This window comes from Macrosteles quadrilineatus, unplaced genomic scaffold, assembly GCF_028750875.1.
Source record: "Macrosteles quadrilineatus isolate MER2022 unplaced genomic scaffold, UCM_ALF_1.0 Scaffold_4__1_contigs__length_99947679, whole genome shotgun sequence".
Lineage (NCBI taxonomy): Eukaryota > Metazoa > Arthropoda > Insecta > Hemiptera > Cicadellidae > Macrosteles > Macrosteles quadrilineatus.
In genome coordinates this window covers 19,975,363-20,000,719 of record NW_026542597.1, presented here as the reverse complement: position 1 = coordinate 20,000,719, position 25,357 = coordinate 19,975,363, and the positions used below count along the sequence as shown (strand labels likewise).

The 25,357-nt window shown below is 34.2% G+C and overlaps 2 protein-coding genes across 3 annotated transcripts; one reads left to right on the top strand and one right to left on the bottom strand.

Annotated features, from left to right (window-relative positions):
- Positions 1-3,410: 3,410 nt before the first annotated feature.
- On the bottom strand, positions 3,411-6,625 carry LOC128992708 (5'-nucleotidase domain-containing protein 1). Its single transcript, XM_054416428.1, has one exon. The coding sequence runs from the start codon at positions 6,438-6,440 to the stop codon at positions 4,809-4,811; it is 1,632 nt and encodes a 543-aa protein (XP_054272403.1). The 5' UTR covers positions 6,441-6,625; the 3' UTR covers positions 3,411-4,808.
- A 2,443-nt stretch (positions 6,626-9,068) lies between these two features.
- On the top strand, positions 9,069-24,043 carry LOC128991690 (RNA-binding protein 1-like). Of its 2 annotated transcripts, XR_008490676.1 has the most exons (6): positions 9,069-9,201; positions 18,028-18,244; positions 19,220-19,321; positions 21,556-21,735; positions 23,109-23,200; positions 23,779-24,043. XR_008490676.1 is itself a non-coding variant. In XM_054414790.1 (5 exons), exons 2-4 carry the CDS (start codon positions 18,036-18,038, stop codon positions 23,194-23,196), a joined length of 399 nt encoding a protein of 132 aa, XP_054270765.1. In that variant the 5' UTR covers positions 9,069-9,201; positions 18,028-18,035; the 3' UTR covers positions 23,197-23,200; positions 23,779-24,043. The 2 variants fall into 2 exon arrangements, 1 of the variants encoding a protein (XP_054270765.1); XM_054414790.1 differs by lacking the exon at positions 21,556-21,735.
- The last annotated feature ends 1,314 nt before the right edge of the window (positions 24,044-25,357 follow it).

The following is a 25,357-nucleotide window of genomic DNA, read 5'->3' as shown; positions in this document are numbered from 1 at the left end:
ATGTACTGTTTTAAATGTTTATTATTATAAATTAATTTTTTGTTAAAGTTAAATGGATAGATTAATTCATTAAAATGAATTTATATCTTAAAACTAGTGTTTTTACATTTCCTTGTATACCAGAAACACTATTATGCATATTGCATATTCTTTATCTGTTCTTGCCATCTGCCTGACATAGAGAACAAATAACCTTTACGATTATTTAAAAATAATTCTTTCTTCTAGTATCATACTGTAGTCTAGATGTTTAGGCCTACCACATATTTGTTGGAAATTATTTGTTCAATTCCAATGTTCACAAAGTTTTCAAGGTTTTTGGAGTTTGTTATTTTTTTACAATATTCAAATACTGTAAGTGAAACACCCAAGACCAAGATGTAATTAAGTTCTCGCAGTGCTTGATTTCTGCAAATTAAGATAGGCACTAACTAAGCTATAGCATATCAGGCACAGTCGCCATTCATTTCTCTTACCCCTCAAGACAATAAGCAATATAGTACTTCAGCTCTACAGAAAACAGTAAAAAAGTTGAGAGTAATTTTGTTTTCATGAATAGTTAAAAACTTCTAAAAAAGATAAAGGTCTGAGTTTCTGTATGCGGTTTTTCTCTCTAAGATTTCTCTTACAGAAGAAGCAATGCATAACATTTTTTGTCATCCGTTATATGTTCTTGCCAGGATTATTGGATATGATCAGGACTTACTGATAATTTATTGGATGATTAAAAAAGAACACTGAGCCAATTGCTGAAACTAGTTAGTAATATCATAGACAAATAGAGTAAACTAGGTGAAACCCGTCGAAATCGACGGTTACTTTCAAGGCTTACGTTAATTCATCCAACTGTGATAAATTGAATGAAACATACATATTTTGAGCATTTAGCATTGTTTAAAGAGTAATATGTATAAAAACAATAATAATATTAATTTTGCGTTAGTTGCCAAATTTGGTTGATCATTTAATGAATAAGATATTCCCCAATCCCCATACCCAACGTCATAGGAGTTATTATTAATATGTTATATGGTATCTCTTCCCTTGGAAGAACCTTTAAATAGTATTAAACTCGTATTGGTGGATCTTTTGTAGTTAAACACTTCTGTGATTTCATCAGTGTAATATGATTTTATTTCAAAAGAAAATATTTTCTGGGAAGACATATTCTAACTTCAAAGGGAGATCTATCCGTTACAGTGTAAGTTTAATTTTTCCTTCGTCACGTCGCGTCAGTTCATACCGTACTTCTGTGCTAATGAGTATTAAAATTGTATTGGTGGATCTTTTTTAGTTAAACACTTCCGTGATTTCTTCAGTGTAATATGATTTTATTAAAAAAAAAAATTTTGGGAAGACATATTCCAACTTCAAAAGGAGGTCTATCCGTTACAGTGTAAGTTTGATTTTTCCTTTGTCACGTCGCGTCAGTTCATACTGTACTTCTGTGCCAATGAATGAACCCTCTAGCATAGTTTTGAGAAATTGATTGTGGGGGTTACTGTTAAAGCTGGAATTCCTTGACATGGGGGATGTCAGTTAGTTGTCTCAGCCTTATCAATAACACAAAGTTGTCAATATAATCTCTCTACGGAATGTTAGGTGTAGCGGAATACTTGAAGTGAAGTTGGCTTTTATTCTTGAACTGTTAGGTACCTCCTAGTTCATATGGTCTTGCGGCTTCATTGGCAACAAATAATGCAAATGACATAGCAATGGGACATTTCCAAAAAGCAAAAATACTGTAAATTGGCTGTTACGTATATATTTACGTTTGCATATTGTTAATCAACGTAAAGGATTATGTGATCTAGTTTAAAAGGAATATGACCTTTCTGTCATGACAGTAGCTGCTTAAATAATATTTTCTCTTTGTACCATATTTTAAAGCCAAAATGTCGTGTTATTTTCAATAATGTTACCATCCAGTGCGCCAAAGTCGGTAAGATAGGCAGGTGCAAATAATTTGTCAAGATGGGTACCATTTTAGGCAAGGTTTCTATGTTTGAATTTTAGACACGATAAGAGCAGATATTTCTACAAAAATATTTGATATGTGTAGAATAATATGATAAAATGTAGGCAAAAGTGGTGAAAAAGGCAGACACCAACCCGTACAATAGATATAAGATAGTTCAATAAGAAATAATTTAAGAATTACTGTGATAAAAGGATTTTCCACTGATTTCGTAATGGAACGTTATATTGCAAAACATTTTACGATAAAGAAGAAAATAAATTTTAAAATCAGAAAATAACATTGCAAATACTTATTTGGTAGAATTCAGTAACTCCCAATAAATGTGTGTTGTTTGAAATACAATTTAAAAATGAACAGCTGTTTCATTAAAAAGTATTGTTCACATGGCCAAAATGTAAACAACTCTGTGGTGGGATCTTTAAAGGCTTCTGGGGCAGAGTCCTAAGGGATTTTGCTTAGTTTTTCTTTTGATAGCTCATCTACAGACCAAGACCTTTCTTTGGACACCTCTACCAAGTTTCTACGCCCAGCCGTTCTCTTAAATTAGTGGGGACAAAGTTTCCAATTAAATATTTAGATTCCCCCATGTTAATCTTATGGGAGAAACTCCAACTTTGATGGCCTGTGAGGCAAAGCCCAAGGATTTTTATTACATGATTTGGTGAAAGGGGACGTCTACACAAAAAATACTTTATTTTGACACGTCGTTTGTAAAAATCCGTCCATTATTAACGGAGGAGTAGTGTTTTGTAGAAATCGCCTTCACGTATTATATATAAGGATGTAGACTGTCAGCTGTGCAATTAGCATAAGTTCTGGCGTCCACTGCTAAGATTGCCGTGTAGTTACGGCACACACCGCTACAGCATCTGCTCTTAGCATACAGCGAGAAGCCGACAACGGCAGCGAATGGAACACAGAGCGGCACATCGTGGAGCCTTCCTTTGACAGTCTATACTTATTCTATTAGTCTATGGTAATATGATCAACTGAAGGATACACCAGGTACTTTTTAAATCAAAAGCAAATCGCAAGCAATAATTCTGCGAGCGTTGCAGCACACCAGCAAGATTTAGAGTCATGTCATTGATCGCAGAGTTGCAGTAAGTGAAACAATCAATGATGTGTATGTTAATCAATCAATTAGTACCGAATGGACTAAAGACTCACCATCTAACTTAATAATAATCAGGCCTTGATAGATATCAAGCCAATGGATTCAGATTCTATGTACAGACAGCCTACGTAAGTTGGTATTTAGTATATAATACAACCTATAAGATAATACAGATTTTTTTTATTTGGATAAAACTCTGGACAATGATTAAAAAACAATGCAAAATATGTTTAACATTCAAACTTAATTATAAGTCCATTATATAGGTAAATAATTACATATAATCTTATCATAACACTTTTTATTGATTGCAAAGTGACTTACAAACAGATTTTGCGCTAAAAGAATGTAAACATTTACAAATAAATAAAATTTAAAAAATATTTCATTATTAAATTAAATAAATATTTACCCTATACAGTAAGTTGTTTACCTTGATTCATCCATAACAAAAATGCTAAAATACTGTACATTTTTTAAATAAAATAATTTACAGTAACTTATAGCTTTTTGATGATAAATTGTTAACTAACTCAGTAAATAAGTCAGCATTACAATAAATACGTGCTAGCATTGACTATAAGGTGCTAGCTCTTTAAAATATTTACATAAATAAATACATATTTATAGGAATCCCTAACACAACAGTTAGTTGCATACTCTTTCAAGACTCGTCATCGGATAAGGACGGTAATGGCTAACAAAATAGACAGTTATCAATAATTACTTTTAACAGTTGGAGATTAAAATTTCAGTTTAGAATACAATTTCATGAAAAACTGTTAAAATGAAACGTTCAATTTCTAGATTTACAATAGTGTTTGGCAAGAGGATATGCAACTGTTACCGTGTCACAGCACTAAAACCACACTGAGCTGATCAATTTTGTTTCTAAGCAATCAGTAACTTTTAAGATTGAAAACTCTGACAATCATATAACATTGACCAGTTAAATTATGTTTAAAAACTGTTTAAATGAGTTTTGAAAATGTATTACCAGTATGTGCATATCAAAATCCAAACCCAAACAGATACACAAAAGCATTCATTGACTACAATTAGCCTACTTAAAATTGTAAGGAATGAGGAAAACGTGGCATGCAGCAATAGTTTGTAACAGTAATCTACAGCTACGTGAAATGGGAAAAATACATTGAAAAGTTGCGCTTTACAATTTGTTTCAAGTTTTAATAATGCTATTTGAAGCTTTACCCTTTTATTTACTACCTACTGTAATCCCATACACAAAGTCTTTGCTCACAAAGCAACATCCTTCTACAGCCCATATTAATACTTAGGGAAATCAATGGTTATAATTCTAAATTGGACATCAAAATTAGTAGTATCACAAGAAAACGATTCCATTAAGAAACTTTTTTTTAGAAATTAATTAAATGCTTCATAAAAGATTCAAATCTTAATTGAATTAATTTAAATGTGTAGATTTGTTAAGTTCTGGCTCTATAACATAAGTTAAGTAGGCTACATTTATTTCATCAACATATGCTATTTTTATACCAAATCCAATTGGTAGGCTTATGGTAATATTTTATAACAGATTACTGTATGTGTTCTGTTTAATCAAGCAAAATTTGAATCAGGCTTTTTTGTATAACTTTGCTTCAAGCTAAACATATAGTTTTAAATTGTACTTTGCTCAACATGTACATATTTTGAACTTAAAAACCTAGCCTAAATGACTTGTCTCGACTACACAGCTCTGACCTTCTTTTCGGTTACAGGAGGACCGTGGCTCGGTCTGCTTGGAAAATAACCTCCTCCATAACATTTTTCAAAAGTATTGAACTCATGACTAAGCGGATATTGTGCAAGTACAGACAAACTAGGGACGCAAATATTGGCATGTTTGTGAAGTATACTGCCCCATAAAGTATTCATATTTTCTTTATCATCATAAAAGTACGAACCCCAAGATTTTGAGGTTACAACATGGTGAGACGGATGTTCTCCTAAGTACCCATTGTGATTTCTATCAGTTTCAGCTTTAAGCTCTTCGACTACTGCTACTGTCTCACATTTTGTAAACTTTGATGGTGTATAGATATCTTGGACCAAATTATCACCAAAATAAAGGCATCTAGGCTTTTGTATACCTGATGTTTTCGCAAACAACTGATACAATTCTTGCCAATTGCCTTGGTTGTACATGCTACCCAGTTTAATACTGTTGTTTGACACAGGCTCAGTTTCTTTAAATCCGTCCAATTCAATAAATGGTCTACATCCAGTGAAAAATGCAGGCTTGCGAGCATAGCAAACTACAATATCAAACAAACTTCTCCAATCTTTACCTAGGACTGTTTCTGCCGTGAGTGAAGCAAAGTCACAATTAGAGCCTGTAATCAAGTATGTCAGTTTGGTCTGTTTGATTTCTTTCAACCATTTTATTGTTTCAGGACTACATGGCTTTAAAAACTTACCCGGGTTGGATTTGATTTCTTTGAAGTACCCACCTTCCTCGCTTGCAAAATGCTCTCGATCATACATGTCATGAAGGCCTGCAAGAACATCCGGCCAAACATTGTATACATCAGCTGGTTTTCCCAGTTTATCATCAAGAGAATCAACAATTCTGGCAAAAGCAATGGAGGCTGGCCTGTCAAAATAGTCCAAGAGTGCTCTTATCCTTTCTGATAGAGGGCCATTCCATCCAACAAGCATGTTTTGACATAGCTCGTTTGTGACCTCCCATTTTCTGTCCTTACCGTAAGCGTTTTTAATTTCTTCGTGTGACATCATTTTTGATCCATGGCTTGCTCTACTTATCACTCCATTTTCTGTAATTTTAATTATGTTACCTCTGGCAAAGTCAACAAATAAACCTTTCTGCAAGAAATCAATAGAATCTTCATTCAAAGGCTTCAATAAAAAATCAGGATCATACCCCTTCTCTTTCACTAGATAATTTGCCAGAATGTTGTATTCCGTTTCAACAGAAGGTGTGATGTTATATTCACCTAAAGTATTGTCTAAATCAAAACCGACACAGTCATAATCTAATATTCTAAAAACTGACGAATCTGTTGTTGCTTTGTTAAAAGAAGACATCATTTCCTTCCCACAAGAAGTCAAGGAAGCCACTCTACTATCAGGGCAGTTCTTAGCGTTAGCATTCGTACGTCCTAAGGACTGTAAATGTGAATATGTTCTAACAGCGCAGACATGAATACCGCAGGTAGTATCAGTATGTGAGCGCCACAAATTAGAGGGAACTCTTAACTGTTCCCCAAGTGGGCAGATAGGCCTTATCGAAGTTGTAGTTGTGTAACCATAACCACTCCTTAAAGTGAGAATAACGCGAACACCCGCAGTAAGGTGCATTGTTTACTTACACGTATGAATAATTTACATCACAATAAAACTTGTAAAACGATGTCGTTACTGACCTAGATACGACATGTTTATTTTTAGTAAAGAAATGATTTTACTTTCACTATCACTAACACTTTATTTTTACTGTTTGTTAGGTTTAGTTAGACTGTTGTTTTCGTTTTGTGTTTTAGAGGTTAAACATAAACAGCTGTTGAGCCTGCTGTTGAGGTGTATTTTAAAGATTAGATTAGGGATCAGCTACAAACAAAACACGCCAACGGCTAATTTGATTTCATGTCCACATAGAATTTCGTATAAGTGAAAGCTGCATTTTTGGATCTGTATATAATTATTGTTTCAGCCATGATTACAGCATTTTATTACACCATACATAAAACCGTAGATAAAACAAAATTATACTCACTTAGTAGATTTCTCATCCTTATAATTATTTTTATAATTTGTTTCTTGTAATATCAGTAATTTAAACTTTCGTTTAACCAAATAAAATTATCTTATCATAAACAAAAACTCGTCCCTTAGTTATTTCACCAAAAAGTAAATCACGAATCATTCAATTAACCCTCGAATTGTATAAGCAAAACTTTGTCGACAAAAGCGATCAGTGTCACCGGACATAAACTGGACTCGAAAAACGAGATTAAAAATGTACAATGGGATGAGAAGTATACTGGCGTTGATTGGTCTATGATATTACAAACGTTGGGTCCAAATTTGGGTACACATTTTTTTTTACTGTAATCACATATTCTGAGCTAATGAGGCTTGTAAAAAAAATTAACTAGAAACGGTAACTTATCCATGCTTATATCCTGACCGGAAAACTCGATAACTTGACAGATAAACCAGAAGTAAATGTTAAACCCGGTTTAGCTTTTACCATAGATAAAACATAGTCCCTTAGCTTTTACAGATCATGAAGAATAGAAACATGACATACCGATACAACGGCTGGATTAAAGTGTAGTGTAACCAGGGGCAGGTGCGGGACCGACGTGAAAGTATACGGGAGGGGACGGGACTATGGTTAATCCGAAGGTAGCTCGTTTTCGTGCATATTGCTACAATAGTGGTACACTGTATTATAGCCGAAGCCGTGAAATTTTTACATCATCGGTTCTCGGAATAGGCACGTTTCCCAAAAGACGGCCGTCTAGAAAATTGACAAGTTTTCCAACGTCACTGCGAGTAAAGTGTTAATTTGTTTTAAGTGTGAGAATTAAACAAACCGGCATACATTTTATTGTAATTTAATGATTATTTTGTGCGTCTGTTATTCATGATTGTTTGTAATCTCATATTGTATTTTATTTCCTATATGTAGCAATTAAAAACAAACAGAGTTTTTGGGTGAATCTCCTAGACTATACAGAGTGTCCCAGACCACGCGGCCGGCTTCTATAGCTCCAATATGAAAGCAAATAAATAGACACCTAATTGCAAATGGAACCCCATATTTTGACCCCAAGGAAGTCAGCTTGGTTATTTTTAAAACCCAAAATGCACCCCAAAGTGCAGATTTGTGTGGGGTGGGGGTGGTTTTTGGGACATTTTCAAATGTAAAGGATGTCTTGTTATGCCTCATTTTATCTCTATTTACAGGGTGCTCAAAAATGTACAAAAAATAGACCTTTGAACTACTTTTTACTGCAAAGTTTGTCAGCCTTTTTTTGTAAGTTTTTGAACCTTCTGTAAATAGGGAGGCAGATAATTTAAAATTTGTTTCACTAAAATACTCAGGACTCAAAGACCTTTAAAATGAGGTATAACACGACCCACCTTTACATTTTAAAATTTCCCCAAAACCACCCCCCCCCCCCCCCCAAAAATCTACCTCCCGGGTGCTTTTCTTTGATTTTTAAATAATTTAGCTTAATTCCTTGGGGTCAAAATAGGGGTTCCAGCTGCAATTAGGTTTCTATTTTCTTTCATATTGGAGCTATAGAAGCCGGCCGGGTGGTCTGGGACACTCTGTATAGTACGTCCCTCAGTGACAAACCCTGGAACCACCATTTAGTCTAATAATGTATAATTGGTATCATATCAGTCTAAAATAAAACATAATTATTGTAAAGTTGGTGCAGGATCCATTTGCAAATAACAGGATTTAACTTGTACAGTATTTGCGTATATTAGCTAATTCTATAGGCAAATTGATAGGTAAAGATACTTAAAACAAATATAATCAAAGTGCACCAATGATCGTGCACCCACTTAGGGCACTAAGTTTGATCATAGATCATACACTGACTAACTAATCGCGTCTAATAGGTGCCGATTTATTTTCCTTCCACCGTGGATTTAGGCTTAGAGATTACCATTGGGATTCATTCAACTAATAACTGAATTCGATATCATTCTCTATTCTATAATCAGTGATACTTAATAATGCAAGATGTCTTCAAACCATTCCAGAGATCCTAATCCTCTAAACCACAATCCTAAACCACAACCGCGGAACGGCGCGAACCGCAGCTGCAGCTGCAGCTCGCTCGCTTCGCTGGTTTGCGCTTCGCTGACGAACGACTCAGCGCAAGGCCCCACTAGCTCAGCGACGCGACGCAGCACTGCAGCACTGCAGCAGAGAGCGGGAGAGAGAGAAGAGGAAGAGGAAGACAAGACAACCGCATCAGCAGAGAGCAGAGGCAGCCAGCAGCCATTTTAGATTTTTAACTTTCCAGTTCCAAGAATAAACCGTGAGAAGACCATCAAATCAAATTACTTATTTTACTTACTACAGTTTCTTAAGGTGAGTGTTTTTGTACTACCGTGACTAGTCAATAACACGATAGCTTAATTTTTTATACCGGTATTTTAGTTTGCCCAACCCTGATTGATATATTTAACTTTTGATAGGCCTAACCATAAAATTAAGGACTTGCCCTCTTGAGTTTTCGGCATAACTTTATTACTTTAGTACGCTATGTATATCTCCTCACGCACTACCTCGTATTTTTCATCTCATTTTAAACTAGTGACACCAAACACATTTTGTCTCATTTCTTTGTTCTTTAGTATTAAGTAGCAGAAAATAGGATCTCAAAAGTCATGACAAAAGCAGGTAACTTAGTTAAGCATTTTTTAAGATAGGTTAGGGGAAAATTTTAAACAAAATTAGGCTAGGCCTAGGCTAGTTGAAACCAAAGAAACACAAACCTCCCTTCCAACACCTCAGGACCATTACCCACCAAAGACCCCTCATTTCCCCTCACCCCCCCTTTTTACCTTCCATATAAGCTTGCACATAGAAAAAGAAAAAAAAAAAAAAAAAAATGGTACGGACAGAAAGTGAAAAATCTTTGGAACAAAACCCAGAAACCCTTGACGACTCTGAATCAGAGCTAGCCTCCTGCGCTGTATGTAATGTGTCGATAGGAAAAAATGACAAGGCAGTGGAATGCGACTGCCCAAAGTGGTATCATATCAGATGTGTAAATATAACTGACAAACAGTACAAAGCTATGCTATCAAATACCTTTATTTTGACTTGGGCATGCAAAGAGTGCCTGAAGCTAAACACCAAACAAACAACAAACTCTGTAAAGACCAATGTAAATAAGGACTTGCAACTAAACGGAGTTATAGAAATTCTTATGACTGATATAAACGATCTTAAGGAACAGCTGGACGGAAAAAATGCAGAAAACTTAAAGCTCTCAGAAATAATTGCAAAAAAAATGCAAGTCATATATAAACTCGAAGAAACTATACAAGACCTAGTTAAAAACACAAACATCAAACATGTCCCACTTAAACCACTAGGCCTATCACCTCAAAAATCTACAATAGACAAGAACAAACACTGTGTGAAAACACAGGACAAAGTGAACGGCAAACCTGAAGAGAAACCCATAAACCCAAGGAAACACATCGGTACTAGTAACCACCCGCACGAAGAAAATGCACATACGCCTACAGAAAATGAAATACCATCCATAGACCTAACTGCAACAAACCCACACAAATCAGATAACCCAGCTTTATTGCATCAAACTCAGCCACTTGATCCAAGCCGACACTACTACAAGCATAGGCCTGAAGCCTTATTTGTAAGTGATTCACTGCTCCGTGGAGCTACAAATATTATGAAAACCCACCACAAAGCTAACATAACTCCGAAAATAATGCCTGGAGCCACAACTAGTGAATGTAGCCGCTACCTACACTACCTCAAATACCCTCCCCCCAAAATAATACTGAACATAGGATCAAACAACACCACCTTTTCTAAAACCCCAAATCAAATCATGAGACCAATATGGAAAATGATAGAGGCAAAAATGAGCCAATTCACCACCACAGAGTGGTATATCAATAATATCCCATACAGAAAAGATGTCAGGGATAAGTTTATTGACGATGTGAATGAAGCTATTAAATTCATGTGCTCAGAATTAAAAGTAAATTATGTAGACATCAACAGCCTACTCACAGATGACTGTATGGGACTTGATCAGATACACCCAAATAGAAAAGGAGCGCACAAACTAGCTAGCAGTATCCTGAACCTAACCAACATAAAACACCACCAAATCGGACAATCCAAAACGACGGAGGATCGGCTACCTACGGAGGACCAAACTTCGAAGGCACCGACTGAACAACTGAACGACTTGACGACAATGGAGCAACCCGAAAATGAAAACCAGCCTAAAACTAAGCCCGGACATGACAACTACCCGATTGAAGCCAACACAGAAGAAAACCAAAAACCCCTCCAAGCTGACCCAAACTTCAAAAACCCAAATCAAATCCCAAAATCCTAGACAAAAAAACCGGACTGACACTCTACTACGTAAACATACAAAGAGGCCTCCAAAAAAAGATCGAAAAACTAATAATCGAAATTAATAACCTGAAACCTGATCTTATAATTATAACTGAACATGGCCATACTTCTGACCAAATAAAGCAAATAAACATCGAAGGCTATACACTGACGTCAGAGTTCTCCCGCACTAAGCATAAGTGGGGAGGAGTAGCAATCTTCTCAAAAAATGACATAAAACAAAATATTCTATCTGTAAATACCATCAAAAATAGCCAAGAATGTATTGCTGAATTTGCAGCAGCAGAACTAAAAGACAAACATAAAAAACTTCTGATAATAGGCCTATACCGCTCCCCAAGCGAAAACATAGATAAGTTTATACAACTATTAGATACCTTACTTCAACTGCATACAAGTAAAAACAAAGATATAGTTATTCTCGGCGATTTTAACCTCAAGTTGCAGAATAAAGACGATACTCAGGTTAAGAACCTAATCAACATACTAGGATCTCACAATATAAATTTTATCGACACACCTCATACTAGAATTACAGCGACATCAAAAAACTCAATAGACGGATGCGCCTCAAATCTCAATACTTCCCAAATAAATGCAAAAACCAGCCAAAACAACCTTTCAGACCACGAATCTATTGTATGTAACATAAAAAACTTTAAAACTCTCTTAACAAAACCATTAAAAAAAATCATTAGGCCTATCTCACCTCAAAATTTAGAAGAAATAAAAAGGAGACTTAGTAAAGAAACCTGGAGAGAAGTGTATGAGAGTCAGTCTGTGGAACAAAAATACAATAATTTTATCAACATTATAAGAAGAGAGATGGATGAAATTATGCCAAGAACGCAAAAAATATTTAAGCCTAAAAATAAATCATACTTCTGGGACGAAAACCTACAAAAACTGAAAGCTGTTTTAACAACATCACAAAACAAATACAATACCACCGGACGAGAAGAAGACAAGCAGACCCTCACCATCCTAAAACGTACATACGACCTGGAAATCAAAAAGAAAAAATCACAACACACCCTAAGCAAAATTTCTAACTCAACAAATCAAAGCAAGGAGATATGGACAACCATAAATAAGGAAAGAAAGCCTAAAGAGCACACACGTAAAAATCTAACCATCGAAATCGATAATCAGCTCATCGACAATCCCAAAATTATAAGTAATGCCTTAAATTCATACTTTGTAGATCAAGGAACACCCGATGATAAAAACCCAAGCACCACTCCTACATCACTCCAACAAGAACCCAAAAGCTATACCCATAACCTAACAACTTTCAAACCGATAAACGAACAAGACCTGGCAAAAATCTTCAAAAAACTACCTCCGAAAAATTCTTCTGGATACGACGAAATACCTAATAAAATTATTAAATACTGTCAACAAGAGCTGCTATCACCCCTCGTCAACATCATAAATGCATCAATTCATCAAGCAATAGTACCGACAAAAATGAAAATAGCAACAGTATACCCAAAACATAAAAAAAATGAAACTACAAAAATATCAAATTACAGACCGATATCCATCCTTCCCACCCTATCAAAATACCTCGAAAAAGTAATCTACGAACAAATCATGGAACACCTAATTAATATTGATTTTCTTTCGCCTAATCAACACGGCTTCCGCAAAAATAAGTCCATAAATACAGCCTTAAATCAACTCTGTGAAACCATCACCTCTTACTGGGAGAAAAAACAAAATGTATCTGGAATTTTTCTTGATATCCAAAAAGCTTTTGATAGCCTAAATCAAACCATCCTCATCAACAAGCTTAATGAAATGAATATAAAGGGGAATGCCCTAAATTGGGTAATAAGCTACTTTACAAACCGTTTCCAGCAGGTAGAAATAAACTACTACAACAATAACACAGAATTAAAAGCCAAATCAACACTACAACGTACAACTCGAGGTATTCCCCAAGGGTCGGTACTGGGACCTCTGTTCTTCATAATTTACATAAATAACCTACCAGACCTTCTACCAATGGACAAGACCAGCATTATCTTCGCCGACGACACAACCATCCTCTTTCCCACAAAAATTGGCCAGGAATCATCAGACATAAAAGAAACAATTGAGCAAGCAATAGAAATTTGTAAAACCCTGGACCTCAAAATTAACAAATCCAAAACTTTAAATGTTAACTTCGCCACCACAAGTAAACAACCTGAACTATCAACCGAAGAAGCATTGATAACAACAGCAACTCATACAACTTTCCTGGGCATAACCATTGATCAACACCTGACCTGGAATAACCACCTGGAAAAACTTGGGAAAAAATTATCATCCTCACTTTTTGCCATACGAAGAATACGCTCTATAACTGATAAAAATACTTCTAAAATAGCCTACTACGCACTCTTCGAATCTCACTTACGCTTCGGAATAGTAGCCTGGGGGACAGCGGCGGATTGTTACATCTACATAATCCAAATTCTTCAAAAAATGGCATTAAGAATCATTGAGAACCTACAACCACAAGAGCATTGTAAACCATACTTCGTTAAAAACAAAATCCTTACCGTTCCAAACCTATACATCCTTGAAGTTGTAAACCTCCTAAAACTAAACCCCCCAAAGCTTAGGGAAAACTGCCACAAATATAGCTTGAGAAACACAAAAACAAACTTCGATATCCAACAACACAGATTGTCAAAAACCAGCAAAATACCCCAAATCATGGGGTCAAAAATCTTTAATGCCCTCCCAGAACATATAAAACAAATCAAATCTCCAAAACCTTTTTTTAAATCACTCAAAGAATATTTAGTCCAGAAACCATTCTACAAATTAGATGAGTTCTTTGAAGAGCACACTGCTCACCACAAAGATAGGCTTTAAAATAAACCCACTTTACACCATACACACACACATTAACACTACAATAACACAACAAAAAAAGAAGATGACGATTCCCTAGTCTCTACGACTACGGAGAAGAGGACCAAGGTAAAAGGTAAAAGGTAAAAGGTATGATTGGTAGGCTATTCATTGTTCATCATATTAGAAATTTAGAACACCTAGTTAGGTTTCTCTTGCTAACCAAGGTAGCCTATAAAATACCTAAGCCCCTGGTTAACTTGGGAGTCCAGGCCTGTGTTTCCAGTTGGCTATTAAGCTAGGCCGATGTCTAATAGGTTTTTTTTCATCTGTTTATTTCCGGGCTTTTGTTTGAAGGCAGTTTACAGTTTCTTAACTGGGCTACGCTAATATTGATTGAAACTGTTGAATTGAAAATATTGATTAATAACCGATATTTTAAAATAGGCCTATGCCTAGGCCTATGTCTATTATAACATTAAACTATCATAACCTAACCTAACTTAACCAACCAAACTTGCTGATGGTGAAAAAATCGCATGAAGTTTTACTAATCGGATTGATAGTTTCAATCAATATTAGCGAAACCTAGCCCAGTTAAGAAACTGTACCCAAAATAAGTTGCAATGTGCCTAGCTTAGCCAAATTCAGGCCTACCTCACTTGTTGAACTTTTATTGATGTTATCCTAGGCTAGGTTTAACTTAGGCGATTTGGTATTAGTAAGTTAGAACTAGCCTACCTATATAATTTACGCCCCAAATTGGCTGCAATAGACAATAGACAAGTTTATTAGTCATTAATTGATTCACAAGAATTACAATACTTAGACATCGTCAATCTAAACAATAGAAACATTATTTATAAACAACTATAAAATTTAAGTGTTTGTTTACAAGTTGTAAATTGAAGAAATCACTTAACTTGTACATAGGATTAGCTTTACACCAAGAGAGCAGTTTTTTAGAAAATTCATTTAAGGGCGAAAATCAACTGGAAACATGTTAAATATTTTGATCCCCAAGTGGGTATGATAGTTTTGAGATCTAGACAGTCTTACTCTACTTACATCAATAAAATTTCTATTCCTAGTTAAGTGGCTATGGACATTTCCTCTTAAAACATGTTTGTTTGAGTTCTTTTTCACAAAAATGGAGACTTCATAAATATACAGATTTACAACAGTTAATATACTAGATTCTATGAACAGAGATTTACAATGGTCTAATCTTTTGGCACCAGTAACAATTCTCTAATGACTTTTTTCTGTATCAATAACACCTTACCAATACCTACTCCATTACCCCAAATCACAATACCAAATCTTATGATGCTCTCAAAAAATGCAAAATGGGCTTATTTCAAATAACTATTAGTGACATGATTCCTTAAACTGCTTAATAAACTTTTGACTCTGGATAACCTTGTACAGAGAAAATCAATATGATGCTGCCAAGACAGCCTATTGTCAATATATAAATGCTTAACAGAACTAAAATCACAGATGTCATGGGTTGAAACCAATAAATTGTCAGTTTTGTCAACATATGCACTTAATTTTCTCTCCTACACTCATTTGAATGAATATATCAATTATTTCATTCGATATAGGCTATGAGGTTTGGTTAGTTAGGTTAACCTAGAACCTAACTAACCGAATGAAATAATCGATACATTGTTTAATCTATCGTATATCGATATTTTTCATTCCAATAACTTAAGTGTAGTACAGATAGCCTATGTACTTTATTTTTAAAGGTTGGCCTCTTTTAACCTTGCATTTGTTCGTCCATATAAGTTAGACTAACTTCCCGTGTGTGGAACGTATCCAGCAAAGCAAGGGGTGAGCACTGAGCTATAGTAGGCCTAATAACTGGAGTAACCACTCTGTGTTTTAAAAACGTACCACTGTTTTTGCTGGTTTCGTTTTAGGGTTTCGTGTTGTTAGGTTGGCCAGGTGATCGGTTGGTGGGACTTGTCAAATTAGAGGCAAGATCAAGATGGTGTCATCCTGTTGTTTTGTTGATAGTAAAAAAAAATATGTCAACATTATGATTGCAATATAAGTTTATTTGTTTATTTTACGAGCAAGAGGAACCCATTTTAACAAGATCATAAACCGATGGTTGTTCTTCATCAAATGCCATAGTGGCTAAACCCAAGACTAAACCAATATCTCCAAACCAGGAAACTTGACTACTTAGCCTATGCTCACCACATAGCTTGAAAAGATGTAAACAAGTTAAAATGGTATTTATTTATCATCAAAAACTATTTATAATGTTTTAACTTTAAATACCCAGGTTTTAACGTGCAATAACTTGAATAAGTTTTTGATATAAGTCTTTGAAATAATGGATAACCTTAAATAAATAGTATGGTTAGGTTAGAATGAATTGGAATTTGACAGCATCCCACCAACCGATCACACGGCCAACCTAACAACACGAAACACCGAAAACAAACCATCAAAAACAGTGGCACGTTTTTCTCTAATGTTTAACCAGAGAGTAGTGACTCCAGTTATAATCTATATCTCAATGGGGGTGAGCTGGTACAGCACAAAGGTGAACTGTACTGATAAAATGTTTTGACAGTTCCCAGGATTCGAACCCACAACATCGCTGCCTTGGGCCCGAAGTCTGTGACGCTACCGACTGAGCCACCGACTCACCTTAACTAAAGTGCAGCCCCCAAATTTACTATTATATACATTAATTACCAGCTGATTAACTTATAAAATGAAACTGTTCCAAAATAACCTTACCTGCCGGTAACTAAACATGCTGTAATCCTATGTGAGTAAATTTGGGGAGTAAATTAAAGTGCAGCCTAGAACTGTTTTGGGTAGCCTAAATAAGTTTATGCATTATAGGGTTTGCTCCTGATTTTTGAATTTCTTTTTTTCATTCTACTCTAAATTCAACGCAGGATCCGAATAAGTATGACGCTCTTTTCCGTGGGAAACGACCAAAATAATTTTTTGTACCAAAACCCGTTGGTAGGCCAATTTATTGTGATAAACTTGACCATGGGAACCTATATAACTTACTTAAAGATTTATAACTCAACTTATATCAGAAGAAACTAGATTTTTAGCTGAATTTGAACGAACAGTGTTTTTGTTCTCTAGGGACCTTAAACAAAAAAGTAAATTGTCCTGGGTCCAGGTCTAACCATGAGTAGTACGGTAATATCTTATTCCGTATAAGGTAAACGTACCAGTAGTTGACACTTAACGATGGAAATGTAATAAAAAAATTCTCAAATAAAAATTCTCAATGGAATTTAGAAAACAGTTAAGTTAGTGATAAATAACTTAAACATTAGACTTTGTACATTACCTATACTAAAATACTAAGGCATAAATTTTTATCGAACTAAAATAAATTAATATGCCTAATGATTTTCTTAGTATTTGAACATGTAGGCCTACCAGTAGTTGACGTACATGAATTATTGGATTTTACTAGTACAGTAGTTGACACCCAGCGTACCAGTAGTTGCCACTTTGATTCTTTTAACCATTCTTATAAAGGCTACAATATAGCCTATTTCCAGATATTTAGTTTTAGATACAGAAACCATAACATTTAAAATTTATTAGAAAGTATAAATCAACAATCTGATTTAGTAAATTGCGGCACTAGCCACTGATATTTTCCCTACTGTCATGTCTTCAACGGCCTTCTGTAATTTGATCTTGGCTATATAACGGCATACTCCCCTTTGTGGGTGGTATTTTACTACGTAAAATCATAAAACAATATTAACAATAGTCTGTAATTTAGTTATTTTGGGTTTAATTTGGTTGTTACTTAAATTATGTGCCATTAAATGACATAATAATTTAGATATTTTGGGATTCTTGAGGGTCAATCCTTGATATTGTCCTGTAATAATTAGGCTTTACATATTATATCAATCATGTTTACAGACAACAAAATGAGCCATCATCGTGAATGGGATCTTTCCTGCAAGGTTTACGTCGGCAATTTGGGAAATAATGCATCAAAAAATGAACTTGAGGATGTATTTTCCAAATATGGACCTCTGAGAAATGTGTGGGTTGCAAGGAACCCTCCTGGCTTCGCTTTTGTTGAGTTTGAAGATCCTCGTGACGCTGAGGATGCAGTCAGGGGCCTAGATGGGACGTGAGTATCTCCACAATTGTATTCTAACAAAATTCTTTGGGCCTAAGTTATTTTTAAAAATATGGACCAATAATTTACTAAGCTACTATACCTTTCTTATATTCCTTGTGATATTCCTATATCATTAAAACACCAGTAGGTCATAATGTGCTTATAGTTACGTACCGTAATGCCTATTTACTAATAAAAGTGTCTAAATGTAGGCTAAACTTTTTATCAAATTCGTGTCAGTAAACTAAGGCTTTCTAAGTTATACGCTACCGGTACGGTAACTTAAGTCTATGTTAATTTTAACCCTTTGCGGTCGAATGTCGAGTACAAGTCGCCGCCCGCCATTTCCCCAACTGTGAGTAGGCTATAGGCCTACTCAAAAAAAATATATATATATAAAATAAGTTGATCTTTGCAATAGAATGGCGAGTATAGGTCGCCGCGCACCGTTTTCCCAAATGGCACAATCTATACTCGCCGAAAAAATTAAAATAAAATTTGACCTCAAAGGATTAAGCCTATGTTTAATTCAACCAAAAATATGTTTAACTTAGTTTAAATTGAATTATTTAATGTTGGATGTTTATAAAAAAAAATATGTCGTATTCAGGTTTAAATCAGATACATATTTATGTTATGTCAGTGTAAGGAAACGATCGCTTTCAGTTTTGATTGCATACTTAACATTTTATCATTAGGGCCTACCTGTATTTTTTGTTACCTTGACATTTGTAGGCCTAACCACCAGCTAAGTAAAAATGTTTTGCGTTTAGGTTTTGAGATTCGGGATTTGATTTTTTAAAGTTTTGGTTTTGAGATTCAAAATTTCTGGTTTTGACCATCACTAATAGCTACATAGATTACCCTACTCCATTCTACACTCATAGTTGGGTTAAAATAATTCTTTATCTTAATTGATTTTGATGATGATGTGTTTTTAGTCATGATTAATAACAATAACAATAAATTATAATTTTCATACAGCCGCTGTTGTGGGGTTCACATGATTGTTGAGATGTCTAACGGACGTTCCCGCAGATCTGGTGGCGGAAGAAGGCGATCTCCCCCTGCCCGGGGTCGTTCCAGGTAAAATTAAAATCCTTTTACTCTTAGATTCAAGGGCCATATCAGAGAGATCTGTTGATTGAAATATTTGCAAGGAACCAGACTCTTAATGAAGATTTTCAAACGATGCTTGTTTTATCAAGATTTTCATGTATTGTGTCATGGTTGAAATTGAATGTCTTGTTCAGTGTTTGGCTCCAAACATAACTTTTTAAAATATTAAAAAGTTTTTTTAAGCCTTTAATTAATGAATGCTCTGGATTTTTAGCAGCAGGCAAGTTTAAAAATTACAATTTGTCTACTTAAAAAAAATAATATTTCATGATCTCATGATGTTGAACATTAAAATACATTTATAGAAATTATTTATTTTTACATTCTTATTAGTGGGGATAAAAAAAAGAAGTTGAGCACATGTACATTTGAATGTTATGTCACTAATTTGAATCCTTAGGTAACCGATGTGTCCCAGCTTGTCAAAATGTTTTTCACACTTTTGTTTTGTGATGAAATATTTGCAGCTCTAACTGATTGTTGCATCTTCAAAGAAGTGTGGATCTTTGTGTAAGGTGGTGAGAATAAAATTACCAGAATTGCTCCAAGTTCCTTTTTTAATTGGAGTTGGACTTTTTGGATTTGGTTGTTGACCTCAAGGGTTTGGTATAAGGAGATTAAAATGTTGATCAACTAAATTTTGTTTTTTTTGTAAGCGGTTATTTACATTGTCTTTTGGACAAAAATATTCTCTCATAGGGCTGTGGGCTCACATTATTTTTTTCATTTTCAAAATGTTAACCTCATTTTTTACAGGCTTACTCATATATACTTGTGCACTAGGGAGTAACGTGGAAATGCCATTTTTTTATGAATTTTTCTACACACTCAAAAGATACAGAATAAAGATTAGGCCTATACATTATAAATAATAACACCCATGTTTTTCATATGTATAGCCTACCTATACATTGGCTACTTTATTGGGTTATTAACAATTTAAAAATTGATTCTTAATGCAAAAAGATATTTGTTGAAAAGTGTTAGCAAAAGCTTTTTGTTGTTAAACTGTATAACGGTTTTCATTATAACAATTTTCAGATGAATTGATCGTTCACATAATTCTATACTTTTTGTTTGATAAGGATTCTCCCACTTTTTTTTCAAGGCATCTGCGCTTTCATATTGAATTACGGTGGCAGATACTAAAAACCGTGCCTTCCAGTGAATCGACACTTTCATTGGAAAAATTCTTACCTAGGGTAGAAAGAAATGTGGCAACTATTTAACATTTGTATAAAAAAAGTTTTGCTGGATACCAATTTTTTTGAAGTAGGCTAAATAAATTTGTTATCCTTGAAACAATTAAACAAAATGTCGACAAAAAAAAAAATCCTTGACAAAACGTTTTCTAATGCACAGCTATCAATCTTTTCATATAATTAATGTTGGTATTTTTAACTGTTAAGTTGCTATGAATGATAAATTGTTACTAATTTACAAAATGCTATGTTTAAACATAATTTTGGTCTAAATTTTAAGACACAGACATCTAAATGATAATCAAATTAATTATGTAACATACAAGAGACAAGGTTTTAAGGATTTTTTGTTGGAATAGTAGACCTACTTATGGGAAAGAATCCAACTTGGTAAGAAACTGGAAAAACTGTGCACTATACCACACAATAATTAGAATATCTTTATTGTCACTGGCAGTATTTTCAACCAGGGCCAATTTCATCCATAAAAGTTAGCTTTTCAATTCCTAAACTCCTTCCCCTGAATATACAGTACATCTTCCTTTTCAACTCTAACCTACCTTGGTAGGAACTATTGTCAGTGACAGTTGTGAAATATCCAACTACTAGGCCATGCTGGTAAGGAACTTTTTGGAAAGGGTTAAAAGGCAGCTAGTCTCCTTCAGTCCAAGGGCTAGAAACACAGTAACAAGTCATAGAACATAACATAATGTTTTAGAAAGGACTTGAGAGAGTTAATTGAAGAGTAGATTTTCTTCTGTGTGTATTAGCCACTAGGCCTATCTAAGGTAAGCTAGCTGAAGTTTATCCCTTTTCCAAAAAGGTGCAAAGTGCTAAGGTTTTCCCTTGCGCCAGGGTGAATATTTCCCAGCCAAGCCTGCTGTCCCAACAAAAATCCTGACAAATCGAACCAGTTACAGTCACAGATAAGATAATCTAACACACCTATGGTGGGTTTTAATGAACCAGCTTGCTATATTGGTTGTTGGGACGTTGCAGGGACGTTTCGCCGCAAATCCATTCTGCTTGCACTAAACTTCAATCACCACCAACATCATTGTTGAGCCTCCAACCAACTTGAGCGTCTTCCCAACCACAACTTTCTTAAGCTAAGCCCCAACCAACAACCAACAACCAACCCTGCCCACCGCCCAACCAACTCAACCAACACACACTCTGGTATTCTTCTTGTAATATATAGCCCGCTTATTGTACTTGACTTCAGTAGTAAGTATCAATGAGCCCGCTTAGCTCCTTGAATTTATATTTGGACTTGTATCTCCGTTTTTTATGATAGGAGGGGAGGGGGTTGTTCCTTGAAATTTTTGTTATGAGTGTGATAAATTTAAGGGGCTAACTAATTTTTGGGGATTACTGATATGTTCATCCTCAAAATAAATTAGTGATTGTAAGTGTGTTGAATTATTTTATGTTTTATTGTCCTTTTATGCCGACGTCTTTCAACCCATTGAGCGTTAAAGTTTCTAGTTTGGTTTGGATCAATTTAGATATTTTAATAGTCTGTTTATGATTTCGGTAACAACTTTTTGTAAACTGTAAATAGTTTCTTTACTTTATGCTCTTTTTTTTTGTTTAGAGAGTAAAACCTAATTTAAAGTATAAGTTTTAAATCTTTCCAATTTACAAATTAGTAAGGATTAAAATCTTTTTCATACCTAAAATGTTAAAATAATATTCAACTGTGTTAGTTAGTTAATTGATTTAAAAAATAAAAAAAAAATACTTTTTATTTCTGAAGAGTTTACTAACCATAGAAAGAAACAGCAGTGATCCTAGTGTTTGAAAGTACAGTATGAGATTTTAGGAAAATACTTCTAACCCCAAAATGATGCTATCTTATTCCAACCTAAGCTATTTAGCAAATAGTTAAAAAAATTTAAACTGATAAGTAGGGTTCATTAACAAACTTACCTCTTAAGTTATTTTTTAAAATTAAAAACAATACAAGTACTTTAATATATAAAAACAAAAAATCAAATAGTATAAACCTAATGGCTTGATGGATAAGTTGTGCTTGACAATTCTGACCAAATACTTAATATAATTATAAACTTTTAGGATAGGTAAATATTTTACTGTGTTTTGAAACTTAACAATCATGTACCGGTACGCTATGAAATTATTTATCAATGTAATTAAGTAACAAAATATTAATTTGAAAAAAACTAGAGTAGTGTTTTATGGGTTTATTTTTTTCTTTTCAAATGCAAACGCCCTTGCAAAAAATACCCTACATATAACAAAAATAGCCTACATTTCTAAACAAAAATAGATTTTTAAACACTAAACAAAATAGCACCTAAAAAGAATTAAGACATATTTTTATTCGCAGGATGGGTTGAAAGTACTTTTAAATTGTTGCATTTCCCAAACAAATTAGTAAAACTTTCTAAAAAAATACAAATTTTCTGCTAGTTTGTGTCTTTTAGCTTTCAGAATTAACATTCTTGCATTTACCTGTTTGGAGTAACAGAAGTTTGTGTGTTGTGTACCACCCTGTATGGAAATGCTAATTGATTTTATTTCCTTAGGTCTCCACGCCGACGGTCTGTCTCGAGGTCTCGCTCTCGTAGCCCACCTCCACGCCGATCTCGCTCCTACTCTCGGGACCGACGATAATAAGGTAAGTTCTTAACCCAGGTTTAAAAATCTAAACCGCCTAAATTTTGTGAACGGAGTATAATTTATCTGTTGCAATTTAAATGAAAATAAAAACTTTGTAGATGAATTTAAGCTATACAATTGATGTTTGAAATTGATTTAAAATTCAAACAACGTTCATTAAATCATTACTGAATCCCTAATACCATTGACTTGAGATGCCAATTTAGGACAGTTTTCTAAAGCCTATAACTGTTACAGATTAATATGTGGGCTATCGTAACACTGCCACGCTCATAATATTGTAACAGTGGTTTAAATAACATATTCTCATTCCTGAGACATATTGAGTGGTAAAATGTTCCAAGGTCAATCAATAATTTGTTATATTGTTTCTTGAGTCAAAATTATTCAACATTCAGAAAATAATTGAGATGAAATTACCATATTGTTGTTTATTTTTGATTCAATCTTAAATTAGAGTTGTTAATAAATCATATTACACAATTTTGTAAGGTAAGGGTTTGATTTGTATAGCTTAAGTTGTCCGAGTAGTATTGTATAATAACTATCTTTGTTACATGATATTTCTCTGTTTAGGTAATACTTGTGTTGTTCTTCATACATTCACACAACGTCCAGTGGAAGATTTCAAACTAGATATAGACCATATTTGTACATTATCTTTCATTTTATGTCAGTACAGATCACAGAAGCAACAGTGTTGATAATGTTTGCAAAAACGAGTATAATTTATCAATTAAGTGTATAATTGTCCTAATAAAGTTTGTTTAGCCATATCATTTTTTTATATAATTGTTTTAGTGATTTTAATGACTTATGCAAATAAATAATGTGCATAAATAATATTGTCTTTAATGTGTTACTTTCCTCTTCATTTTTTAATTGCCCTAGGTACCTTTTATCATGGGAAATCTCAGATTTATCTTCAAAAATGTTGAACAGTTTGTTATGAAGCATGAAAGCAAATATAGAGAATAATGAGTTTTTTTAACCTCCGAGTGTCCCTTGTTTTGGCCTTAATGTCTGCCTATTTTTTGCTCATTTGCAAGGTTTTATTAAAACAGATCTGAGAAGCTTAAAAACAATGTTAATTATACTGTTCTATATACCATTTTGTTTGGAAAATCATGGGCTTCAATATTATACATAGAACATAAGGAACATTTGTTTCAAAAAAAAAATTTAAGGTACAAAAAATATTTTGGAAAATTAAAAAAAAAAATAATAAGTTCGCGCTCAATGAAGTTGTATAAATTATAGGCCTATAAATATTTGAAAATAGCCACTTTGTTCTAAATTTTATGAGGATTACAAATATATAATAATATAAGGAAGTAGATTTGCAAATAAATAAGTTATGGGCAAAAAACAGATTTCAGTACATAGCGTTTAGCTAAGAATGCATAGCCTAACCATAGCTAGGAATCTGGCTGATAATTTACATCAATATCACTACCTACTTCTTCAGGATCATCAACCAGCCCTTCAAAATCACTTAAATCTTCTTATAATGCACTTTAATACTAAAACAATGATAAACGTAATAAAACACATCAGTCATCGGTCCGAGGTTAACCAAGCTGTTTACAAATACGCACGTCAGCTGTCTGCTACAATATTTTCGGAACTAAAATGAAAAGCGCTTAGAGACAGACCTCCGGAGAAAGCTCTGAATCTGTCAAATAAAACGATACCTAACTCGATCCAGTTCAATCCGATTTTGTCAGTCATAGAGCCTTCGCCGTAAACAGTGTTTGTGAGTCGATGCATCGACACAAAACACTACACAAAGTGTGTTATGTGTCGACGCATCGACAAATAACACTCGGAGGGTTAAGAACTAGAACATAATGATAATGGTATGACCCTAGTCCCATTAAACTGTGTAGTTGTGAGAGGTTAGAATTAGTGGGTGTAAACTATTTTTGCACAGGGTAACCATGGTGACAAGCCTCTAATGTGTTTGGAAGGGACCCACCTTCTCAGATGGAACATACAGCAGCACCGTCTGGAATACCTTATTGTTACACTCTTGATAAAAAACACTCCCCGATTTTATCCTTTTAAGTTTTAAAGTTTGTGTGGATTTCATTATTCAGATTCAACCTGTCAAACTTACATATGGTTGGTATGTTAAATTAAATTGTTAATACTT

Excerpts from the sequence above, each read along its gene's own strand:
- LOC128991690 (XM_054414790.1), top strand. The coding sequence starts at position 18,036 with ATGAGCCATCATCGTGAATGGGATCTTTCCTGCAAGGTTTACGTCGGC. Across the intron at positions 18,245-19,219 it reads GTCAGGGGCCTAGATGGGAC|CCGCTGTTGTGGGGTTCACA; the intron begins GTGAGTATCTCC and ends ATTTTCATACAG. Across the intron at positions 19,322-23,108 it reads CCTGCCCGGGGTCGTTCCAG|GTCTCCACGCCGACGGTCTG; the intron begins GTAAAATTAAAA and ends TTATTTCCTTAG.
- LOC128992708 (XM_054416428.1), bottom strand. The coding sequence starts at position 6,440 with ATGCACCTTACTGCGGGTGTTCGCGTTATTCTCACTTTAAGGAGTGGT.